Here is a 12523-nt window from a genome sequence, read left to right as displayed (position 1 = left end):
CTGTTCAGGATGAGTCTTAAGAACAAAACACTTGCATCCAAATACATGAAAATACTTCAGATTTGGCTTCTTTTTCTTCACCATCTCATATGGTGTATTTCCATGCTTGTTGATAAGTGTTGCATTCTGAGTAAAACAAGCAGTCTGCACAGCTTCAGCCCAAAAGTAGGTAGGTAACTTTGGCTATCAAGCATAGTTCGTGCAGCTTCAATAAGAGTTTTATTCTTTCTTTCAACAACTCCATTTTGCTATGGAGTTCCAGGAGCAGAAAATTCCTGCTTAATTCCATGGTCTTTGCAGAACTCTTCCATAATCAAATTCTTGAACTCAGTGCCATTATCACTTCTTATGATTTTCACAGAGTCTTTAACCAATTTATCCAGTTGTATCTGGTAAACTCATCTACTATGACCATAGCATATTTCTTCTTTGCAATAGACATGACATTTACTGGACCAAATAGATCAACATGTAGTAGGTGATAAGCCTCAAAAATTGAAGATTCAGTCTTGCTCTTGAATGAAGATTTTCTTTGTTTTTCCTTTTGACATGAATCACAAAGGCCATCAGGAGCAAATACTGATTTTGGCAGTCCTCTCACAAATATTGTTGAAATTTAAATGTGAGAGTTTCTTGTGCCAATCCCAGCTTTCTTCAATTGATGCTCTACTTAACAGACAGATTGCTGAACCATCAGAACTTGTTAAAAGCTTAGCTTCATAAATGTTACCATGCCTGTATCCTTTCAGAACAACTTTGTCTGTAGATTTGCATAAAACTTCACAGTGTTCTTCAAAGAAACCCACATGATAACCTCTGTCACAGATTTGACTAACACTTAGCAGATTGTGTTTAAGTCCTGAGACTAGAGCTACTTTTTCAATGATGACATTTCCAAGATTGATATTGCCATATCCCAGAGTTTTTCCAATGTTGCCATCTCCATAAGAAACACCTGGGTCAGCTTTCTCCATAAAGTCTGATAGCAGGGTTTTATTTCCAGTCATATGTCCTGAACATCCACTGTCCAGAACTAGGATGTTTTTCCTGTTTCCCTGCAATCACAAAGACCTCTAATGATTAGTTTTAAGGACCCAGACTTGCTTGGATCCTTTGGCCTTATTAAGTTTGTTAACATTTGCAGCGGATTTAACATCAGAGTTTATGTTAATATTTTTCTTATCAGAATTTACAGTATCAGACTTTGCATCAGAACTTATACTAGAAGGAATAATGTTAACTTTCTTTAAAGAAGGTTTTATTTGATAATAATCATAGTACAAACTATGATATTCCTTAGAAGTATAAATGGAATGCCACAAACTACCACAATGAAAACAAGGATTTTATGGCCTATATCTAACAGACTGACTCTTAACTCCTGATTTTGAAGGTAAGGAGTTTATATTCTTATTCTTCTTGCAAAAAGAAGCCAGATGGTTAGAATTTTCATAGTTATAACATTTCTTTCTACGAGCATTAGGAATAGGCTTATAATCATTGCTTTTATTCACACCTTCCTTTCCATTCCTATTTTTCCTAGGTGGCTTTACCTTGTTTACATTCTTAACATCTTTCAGCTTATGCTTAAGCTGCTTTTTTGTCATTAAGCCTATGTTAACTTCAGTTGGCTTATCCTATTTTAGTTTGTCAGAAGTTAATTTCTCTTTAACTTCTGATTTATCAATATCAGACTTTACAGCTACAAACTTAACAGGATTTACCTTTGGCTTTTGTTTAACAACTATAGGCTCAATTTCTACAGCTCCTTTATTATTCTTATTATCTACATAACCTAAGCCCTCTTTCCAGTTTCCACTACTTAACAAATTCTGAGTTGTTCTGCCAGAGTTAGTCTAAGTCCTGATAATCTCTCTTTCCTTTTCTAACTCAGTTTTTAGAGATTCATTCATTTTAAGCACTTCATCTCTAACATAGAAAGCATCATCTCTATCTTTCTGAGTTTGATGGAACATAACTAACTCTTTTTCTAAATAATCATTCCTCTTTATATAAGCAAGATTTTCAGAAGTTAATCTTTCACATGTTAAAGTTTGAACTCTATTACTAATGAACATAGTTTTAAGATATCTTCTCAACTCAGTAATATCATCGGTATGAAAAGTATAAGTTGTTTGAGGTACCTTTAACTCAGCAGCTTCAGAACTGCTATCAGCATTTACCATCAAAGCATAGTTCACCTCACTTTCAGAATCTGAAGTGTCTGTCCAGTTTTTCTTCTTTGTGACAAGTGCCTTGCCTTTGTCACTTTTCACTTTCTTGCAATCAGGAGATATGTGGCCTTTCTCACCACAGTTGTAGCATTTGACATTTGAGTAATCTCCTCTGTCAGACTTTCCTCTTTTACCTTCAGATTTTCTGAAACCTTTCTTATGAGAACTTGCACCTTTCCTGGAAAACTTATTTCCCCTTCCGAATTTCCTGTATACAATCTTTGTGATTCCTTTTACTATAAGAGCACACAGCTTCATCATCTCTTCATCAGCATCCATCTCAGATAGACTTTCAGTTTCTAAATCCTCATCACTATTAGGACTTGATGACTCGGAATCTGACTTTGTGATGAGAGCCTTTCCTTTACCTTTCTTTAAGACAACCACTTTAGGGGATTCCTCCTCAGCCTTAAGAGCAACTGTCCTTGACTTTCTCCCATGCCTCTTCCTTCTTTGATCCATCTTAAGTTTATGAGTTTTGAGCATACCAAAAATTTCATCAAGAGTAGTTTCATCAAGAGCATAGTTGTCTCTTATAGTAGTTGTCTTCAAATCCCAACTTTCAGGAAGAGCTAATAGGAATTTAAGATTAGTATCTTCAAGATCATATTCTTTATCCACCAGTGACAGATCATTCAAGAGTTTGACAAATCTGTCATATAAACCAGTTAATGACTCATCAGGCTTTGAGTCAAAGTGCTCATACTCTTGAGTGAGTATAGTCCTCATGTTCTTCTTAATTGAATCAGTTTCTTGTCATCTAGTCTCCAAGGCATCCCATATCTCCTTTGCAGTCTTGTAGTTAATTACCTGGTTTGACATGACATTATCAATGGCACTATGCAGCAAATGTCTTACCTTTGCATCCTTTGCAATAGATGAGATATCTTCAGCTGTATATTCACTTTTCTCCTTTGGTACAGTCTGTGCTTGCTGATCTGCAACTACAACAGAGAGCTTGGTTGGCTTGTGTGGTCCTTCATTAATTCTGTCAAGGTATTCTGGATCTGTAGCTTCCAGAAACATAGACATCCTCACCTTCCATATGGGATACTCAGAAGGTTTCAGTATAGAAACCCTAATAGTCTCATATCGATTATGGATTTGAGTCTTTGGAGTTTCTTCAGTTTTGGTGGGCTTGGTTGGAGTTTGTGCTTCTTCAGACAAGATTGTTTTTTGATCTTTACTGTATGTATGTTAACAGATTTCTCTAATACCACTTGTTAGGTCACACACACTGTAGAAGGGGGTTGAATACAGTGTTTACTACAATCAAATCGAATATAAGAACTCAAGTAACAGAACACAGATTTTATTCAACACAATAAACTCTGTTACAAAGAACTGTTTTCTCTCAGTGATGAACAAATTATCACGAGAGCTGTTAGGGTTACAATGAATAATAATCTCGATTAAGATAACACACATAGTGTAAACCCTATGTCTGTGTCCCTAGGTCTGTGTTTATATACTACACAGTTACAAGATAATCTTCTAATTGATATCGAATATAATTCTGTTTCCTAATATATCAACTAGTTATCTTTTCTTTCAAGTATTCTATTCTTCATAGAATTCTTCTCCATGCATATCTCTTCTTATGTTTGTCTTGATCTTCTTTCCTTTCAATCAGCCGCCTTCCTTATCTGAACGTCTTCTTAAGTCCTGATATTATCTCCTGATAAATATCTCCTGATAACTTAAGTTCTGACAACTTAAGTTCTGATATCTTAAGTCCTGACTTCAGTATAAGTACTGATTTCCAGTTAAGTCATGATTTGTCCTGTTAAGTAAGATCTGAAAACTAAATACAAATCATATTAGACATGACATTACAAATATATCTAACATATTATCCATTCGGTCTAAGAGAAAATAATATTTACCTATTTACCCCGGGCTAAAATAAAATTAAACAGAAAACTAAATATAATTAGCTAGATTTGGTTGATATAAAGGGTCTGAGACTAAACCAATATTTACTACCTTATGAAAAAATAAAATAATAAATATTACCAATCAAGCTAATATACTATTATATTAAAGACGAAACAATGAAAGTTTGGTTGGTAGTCGTTCTGATCACCGTTATTATAGCAATATTTAAAATAAAACACTCTCATAAATAGATTAATATTTACAATAGAATTATATATATACAAATAGAATTATAATATGTATAATAAACTTTGTTTAAACAAAATAATATATAATATTTATCCGAGACGGGCTAAACAAAATACTATAATTGATCCAATCTGAAATAAAGATTAAAAATAGGCTACATATAGTTAGTTGGATTTGCAGTCTCTGACTAAAACAAAATAATAAAGACCAATAAAATTTTTGAAAGGAAATTCATTTGATCAATATAATGTCATCACGGTAAAATAAAATAATAAACGGGTTAAAACAAAAATAAATATTGGAAATAAAATTCGTTAAAGTCATTTAATGGTGCCATGCTAAAACAAAAAGAAACATATTATCCATTCGGTCTAAGTGAAAATAATATTTACCTATTTACCCCCGGCTAAAATAAAATTAAACAAAAAATTAAATATAATTAGTTATATTTGGTTGATACAACAAGTCTGAGGCTAAAATCAATATTTACTATCTCATACTAAAACAAAATAATAAATATTACCAATCAATCTAATAAAATATTTAATGAACCGGGCTAAAACAAAAATAAAATTTGAAATGTAATAAGTTGGTTGATATAATATTATCACGCTAAAATAAAATATATTATATATTCGGTTTAAAAAAAATATTTACCCAAAGCTAAAATATATATATAAAAAAATAAATATAATTAGTTGGTTGATATAACGGATGTGAGGCTAAAACAAAATAATGTATAATATTGTTCAATGCTAAGATTAAACAAATAAAAATAAATCGGAATATAATTAGTTGGATGTGGTCGGTATTAGTTAATTCATATATTATTCATGTGAGTTAAAATTTATCTTTTAATTAAAATATAATTTTATTTCATAAACCCACCAATAAATATCAGTAAAACTATATATTTCGATTAGTCTATTTTTTTAAAACTAAAATATCACTAAATCATACACGTGTATATTTAAAATTATTTTCAAATTATATTATTAAAAATTTCTAATAAATAAATTTCAAAATTTAAAATTTTTACATAAAATTAAATTCCAAGTTTATATAATATTAAAAACAACGGTGCACGGATTTTAGGATAGTATTAATTAAACTTGAAACGGAGAGAAAGAGTTATGATATATATTGACTATTAATCAAAGACTAATCAAATAATAATATAACTATATGTAAAATTATATTTCTTACATATATAATATATATAGGGTAGTACTTCATGGAGTACCCTCTTATATAGAGAATTGTGGAGAACTATTATTTAAAAAATATAAAATACATAATTTATTTTATTTTTCATCATATATAGTTATAAATTTTAATTATTAAGTTAAAAATCGAAGTTACACAATTTTTTATTTAAAAAATCATTGAAATTATTAAAAAAGTTTAAATTAGTTCTATAGTAGAATCACAGTAGAATGACACTTATTAAAAATTATTACACTGTAGAATCAAATTTAAAATCAAATAATTTTATCAAATTTTAATTGTTAAATTTTTTATTCTAGATTAGCATCGAATTTTATATTTTTAAAATAAAATTTTTACAATTTGTGATTAGATTTTAAAATAAAAACAATGATTTTCCATATAAAATAGTTCTCCACGTAATAAAGACCTATATATATACACGTATTTTTAGCTTTTTATATTATATATAACTCAAATTTTTATCAAATTTCGGTTCATATTTGAATTGCCAAATTCAAAATTAGGTTTGGATCATATTTAAATTGACAAATTCAAAATTTGGAATAGAATAAATCCAAACTTTCGAATTCAAATTAAATTTGAATTGCCAAATTCAAAATTAGGTTTGGATCATATTTAAATTGACAAATTCAAAATTTCGAATAAAATAAATCCAAACTTTCGAATTCAAATCAAGTATCAATCAGATTAGATTGCTTATCTAAAAAAATCAATCAGATTAGTTTGTCAAAACTACACAATGACCTTGAGGATTTAAATACTTATAGAAAATTTGTTTCTAGTGACATGCCAATGGAATTTTTTTTTATTTCACCGTAGTTGTAACCCCTCTGTGTCCTGATGAAGGTTACGAAAGCTTAATATGTACCGAGTTCATAGATGATAATTTGCAAGAAATTTTTTGTGGAAAATTGTAGAAAACAAAAATTCGCGTGAACAAGTATACAGTAAAAACAAAAATTCGCGTGAACAAGTATACAGTAAAATTAGAAATACCAAGTATGCAGAAGAACATCCAACAAAATAGTTGTTTATATATTCCCACCAAAATTCAAAAATATTCAACACATTCAATATAACATCACATCATGACGAGAATGTCTTGATATTTTCCTATTTGGCACAAGTCTGTATCCTACCTTTGTGACCTTAAATAATTGCATCTCTAATTTGGAATGGCTACCATAACCAAGGGGGTCAGGAAGATCAATACTGTAATCCTCCCTACCATCTCCAGGAAGATGCAACTCATATCCTAACCACCCAAAGCATTTCTTCACGAGAACCTAGCAAGAGTTTTGTCAATAAATACTATGTCAGACGTTAAAACTGAACCAAGATACATAAAAAAAAGGGTAAAAAATAAGTGAGAAGAAGTAAGCTTATAAAAGAAGTTCCGGTCTTGTACATTTTTCATATAAACCTCGTACAAACTCTAGCGCTGCTGTTGCATCATCAAGCATTTGTGACACCCTTTCTTCCTCCTTTTTTGCATCCACTGCTGCTAATAACTTCCTTTCCGCGTCAGCAATCGCACGTGCGGCATATTCAGTTGCTTCTTGCACTGGAGAAGTAAATGTTTTTGGCTGCAACTCTTTCAGTCTTGCGGTAGACACCTCAACTCCACCTATGATGTCTTTTTTAATTCTGTAGCAGTTCTGTACCTGGATTTAGAGAGCAAAACATATCATTTATCTTATCCATCTTAAGCCTTCTAATTTGTGATGAAACTCCAGTTGAAATAGATAACAAAAAGAAACAACTTCAAGTGGAGAGAAAAAGAAAAAGTGACAGCATAGTAAAGTATAACAATGGTCATAATCTAGTTTAGTTTCCAGACCTGCTTGATTATGCTTGGCTTCCTACTGACCCACACACCTCAAGCTATAGCAAGGTTTAATAATTATTCTAAAGTTCTATTTTTGTCCAACCTTTCAACATGAAACATAATACTAGTCATTTAAATAATTCATGATTTATTGCATATCAAAGATGATGTTTATACAATAATTGCATGTTAAGATAGGGTTAAAAGAATACCACGTGAGGGGCATAAGAAAGATATATGTACCTTAAAGAAAAGGTTCCGTTTTTTGGGCATGTCCTTGACTTCCTAATATGTACATATGACACAGGAAATATTAATATATGCCGAGTGTCTATAAAATTGATCAACTTCAAATGCCAATTTAATTCTTTTAAACACATATAAAATTATATAGCCTTGTGAGACAGCTTGTGATTGTATTAAGTCGGGAGATTTCTACTTAATGTTGAAACCTTATTTGATACACAAAGTGGCAGACACAAATTAAAGTGCAAAGTAAGAACTACTACTTGTATGCAATCATGCAAAAAATGCTAATTAGGTTTAGGTAATACAACAATTGCGGAGAGACAATATTTAACTGTTCTTATGATATCGATAGTGACCTCATGAAACAAAGACAAAGATTACCTTTTCAAGTTTGCCTTGTTCGACGAGTTTTCTTAACCTAGAATTCAATAAACTCCGGAAATTATGAGCCAACTCGTGCTTTTGCTGCAAATTATAATGATAATAGCAGGAACCTGATTACCTTATAGATTCGTAAGAGAAGTAAATATTTAATATGAACAGAAAGAGTAGCAGCAAAAGTAGAAGTAGAATCGGTACTGTGCTGAAGAGATCAACATAAGAAACCCCTCTCTGTTTACTGTTAAGATTCTTGGCTGCTCTATAAAGCTCTAGCTGATGATGAAAAACTTTGTGGGCTGTCATATTGGGTACGCATTGTTGTTTGCTAATTCATCTATGTGAAACCTTTATGATTTCTAGTCTTATATATATAACATGTTTTATGTTTTTAATAATTTCTATTATTTTACTTTTTTATTCATAAAGTTGACAGTAAAAGCAACACGCCTTCTTCAAAAAAATACTTGAATATTATATGCACTTATGTACAGACACACACACACACATGCACACAATACTCATGACTTGTGATCCTTGCAGAGACTCTGCTGGGTTCTGATTCATGAGCCTTGTGAACTAATTATAACCTCTCAATATTAAGATGGAATAGGATGAAAATATTTAAAATGCCATCTAATGTCATTCACATATGCCTATACATTCTCTACATCTTCGTAAGAATAAAATATCATTTTACATTGTGAAAACAAAATATAAGATAAACACATGCAAAATGAGATACAAAAAAATATTCTGAAAATGGACATTAATCGCATAATGAACACAAAGATACTAGATATGGTAAAATAAAAAAAACAAATAAGAACTCTGGATTTATACCTCAATAAAGGAAATGATGGCATCGGTTCCTGATCCATTTGGATCTTTCAAGCTTGAAAGTGCTTCTAGAATCATAGTATCATACCTGAAAATTGCATCAAGAATATAAAAAGAAATTGACAATCGAGAACAACTAGAGCATATATAACAAGATAAATAGAATTAGAAGGATTTAAAATGACCCATGTACTTTAGTATAATGATAAAAAACAAGTTTGTAGCTATGAATAGTTTCCAGCTAAAAGAGATGTGCTTTAGAACTTAAAAGCAATAAAGATCGTTGAAGAAGGAGAGTGGGTACTCCAAAAGAAAAATGACAATTCACATTTACCCTCGATAAATCTTGCTCACTTTCTCTAGAAATATCTCACTCAGCTATGAGTATTTTCCTTTTTTCACCAGTGTTTACCGTTTTTTCCTCTAACACTGTAAGCAATTTACTATGCATAAGAAAAGTTGTCTCAGCTTCCCACCAGGGCTATGCGGGTGTTTGTTTAAGCTTATTTTCCGCTCTTCCTCTTATATTAGGAAGATAAGTACCTAAATAGGTACTTAATATGAAATTAATCTGAACACATAAACAGAAGGAAGACCATATGTGTAGGCAGACTAATTTTTAAAAAAATTGAATGAAGGTAATTGTCATATCAAAAATATCTGTAAACAGGAAAAAAAAAGACCAACTTTGAAGCAGTCTTCTTATCTACTGAGTGTTTTGAATAACCACCGATGGCATTTGCTGGTGCATCATTTGCTGCTGGGTTAAAGGAAGCAGAAGCCTGAGTGAGAAGCAATGGAGTAGCTGGAGCATCTTCACGGGGCTTACTTTTTAGTATTCGTGATTCAGACATATTCCGCCATTTGTCCTGCACGAACAAATCGGTCAGAACACTTAAAAGAACATCTATTCACTTTTTTATCACATCAATTTATAATTGTAGTTGGATTTATCACAGAGAATTCATTTCTAAGATCGAGGCATTACATATTAAATTGTTGATAAGAATATGCCCGTAAGAATGTTGTGAGGAGCGGCAGACAAATGTATAAACGGTCAACAGCGATAATAAAAGGAAAATGCATCTATTGTCAAGCATCTAATAAACAACATGTTTTGTAGCAAGCAAGAGAGCAGTCAAATATTAAATATTCCTAAAAATATAGGAATAGAAGTACAAAGAGTCAAAGACCAACCAACAGAACGAAAATAAATCTTAAGGGATAGTTTAAAGGGGAATCAATCAGACAAGTAAGCAAATAATGTAGTTATAAATCTACGAGTATATACTATATTACGTATGAGAGTCAAGATCTCAGACAGCTGAAACATGGACACTCGAATGGAATACAGTTACCTACCATCCAGTTGGATAGGTGCCCTCTGCAAAACTATAATCCTTAAATATTGGAAGTACATTCTGAGTTGTGTCTGCCCTTGTCGAGGCAATAGCTATATTGAACTTATGGTATGCACATCATGTTTTGATTTCTCACTCAAAGGATGATATGGTATGTATTAGACTTATAGACATGTAAGACTAAGAGACTTCCGAAATTAATATCTGGTTTCCACAACCATTTCAACCATACTAAAAGTGTATCCCTTCATAATTTAGATACTCAACATGGATGTCTAAATAATACTCCCTCTGTCCCGTTCATTTCTATATAGTTTCGTTTTTGGGACGTCCCACTTAATTGTATACATCCAAAAATAGTTAAGTTTTATAATATAAAAATTAACTACATTCACTTACAGCCACTATTTCTTCCACTACACTCACTTTATATATTAAATATTAATTGATCCCACCACTTCACCTATTTTTTTTACTTTTTTTCCACTAAATTTCACTCTTTCTTAACCTTCGTGCAAAACCTCCTATGTACACTATCTAATGGGACGGAGGGAGCATTCAAGTGACATACTTTATGAAACTCAAATTCAGAAATGAATACAATAAATACAATGTGCTTAATCATTTAAGTAAGCCCACCTTATCACAGTATTCCTAAATTCCGCCATGTAATTGCAAAATTTCAATTTTCAAGTTCATTAATTTCACAACTTGATTAAATTTCGAGTCTTGCACTCCAATCTAAAACACAACGTTCCTCTATTACTTTCCTTATCTCAAGTTTATCTCCCATGCCTTCTAAAAAAGCAATTTGACTTACAATTACACAATCTTCCTATGTTACTCAGACTCGGCTAGAATTTGGAAAACATACATGTTTTTGGTCTAAACTAAGTGTCCAAGTCCGAGTGTCCATGTCCGGGTGTCAAGTATCCGACACGGGTACTCAAAGCAAATGAAGAGTCTAAGTAACATATGTCTTCCATGAAATACCACTGAAGGTCTTAAACTTTACCGACACTACCACCTTATAGCCCCTCTTAGAACAAGTCCAACAATGTCCTATTTTGAGTCTTAAATATAATATCGAATTATGTCCTAGTAACTTTGGGAATATTTAACAAACTTCATTTCCAACAATGTGTCTTATCCTCGCTATATATTTAGTATTTTATTAATAGAAGTTACCCTCATCATTAAAATACAATAAATAGCAGAGAGAAAAAGAGTGTTTTTATTATTAAACATAAGTTAGGACAATGAGAGGTTGATAAAAGGCATCACTAGGACAATGTTGGATCAAATTCTTTTGCGAAATGCCCTAAATTTGAACTTAGGACACCCGACTTGCTATATAAGTAGGGGCAACATAATATTTGAAACATTACCCATTTATGAAACAAAATTAGTGCAAATAAAAAAAAACAAAGGTCGGATGAAAGTGAGAATTGAACTGCGAATGTCAGTCACATGGTCCAATCATCAAAATCCTAGCTTACAAAAAAGAATGACTAATCTACACAACATCAAACAGAGAATCCGAAATAAAGAATAAACCTTGAGGTCAATGTTGGAGCGAGAAATGAGAATATGGGTGAATTGAGGATCAGCTTTGATGTTTCTCCATTTGCCGGGGCCGTACTTTGCAATTCCGGCGCGAAGAGCTTCTTCTTCTGCACTTGTCCATTTCGACTTTGGAACTCCCATCCTCTCTCCCCCTTGTCTGCCCTACACTGAGTGTGCTTTATTTACGTGTGTTGCTATTATATACTCCTGTTCCTGTATGTATATAATCGGTTAAACATCAATTAATTATTATGTTTAAATGTGTCACAAGTTCACCACTTGTTGATTTAATGATTCATTTTGATTCTTGATTTTTCATTTCTAAAATCGACAAATTAAATATTTTCTTTATTTTATTTTTGTTGACCAGTGTTACTTCTTTTTGAAACAATTTTAAATTGTTTTTATGAAACTAAGTTTTGATAAAAGTTCTCAAATATAAATTGACCGGTTTTGATTTAGGGTGAAAAACCAAAATACCCATTATTTGGCTAGATTTGCCCAAAATGCTGATTGCCGGGGGTTCCGCCTAAATACCCATTGAATACGCATTGCTAACATACGAATTCAATTTTTTTAAAATTTGTAAAGAACACGCATGTACAAAATGCGGGGTTATTTTTTGATTTTTAGCGAGTACGCATCTTCAAGATGCGTATTCTAACTAAATTCAAAAACAAAACATGCATTCTTATAATGCGTGTTCTTTA

At 31.7% G+C, this 12523-nt stretch overlaps 1 protein-coding gene across 2 annotated transcripts; it reads right to left on the bottom strand.

Annotated features, from left to right (window-relative positions):
* Positions 1 to 6601: 6601 nt before the first annotated feature.
* LOC141724572 (single myb histone 3-like) lies at positions 6602 to 12025 on the bottom strand. 2 transcript variants are annotated; one of them, XM_074526760.1, is made up of 7 exons: positions 11805 to 12025; positions 9574 to 9755; positions 8890 to 8974; positions 8050 to 8133; positions 7663 to 7704; positions 7000 to 7255; positions 6602 to 6877 (listed from the first exon to the last, which is right to left on the bottom strand). In XM_074526760.1, exons 1-7 carry the CDS (start codon positions 11952 to 11954, stop codon positions 6840 to 6842), a joined length of 837 nt encoding a protein of 278 aa, XP_074382861.1. In that variant the 5' UTR covers positions 11955 to 12025; the 3' UTR covers positions 6602 to 6839. The 2 variants fall into 2 exon arrangements, with proteins under 2 accessions (XP_074382861.1, XP_074382862.1); XM_074526761.1 differs by lacking the exon at positions 7663 to 7704 and having other exon boundaries at positions 11805 to 12023.
* Between the last annotated feature and the right edge of the window lie 498 nt (positions 12026 to 12523).

The sequence above is a fragment of the Apium graveolens genome, chromosome 5 (genome assembly GCF_009905375.1).
Source record: "Apium graveolens cultivar Ventura chromosome 5, ASM990537v1, whole genome shotgun sequence".
Taxonomy (NCBI): Eukaryota; Viridiplantae; Streptophyta; class Magnoliopsida; order Apiales; family Apiaceae; genus Apium; species Apium graveolens.
The sequence above is the reverse complement of the archived record's forward strand: the minus strand, read 5'-3'. Positions and strand labels throughout refer to the sequence as shown.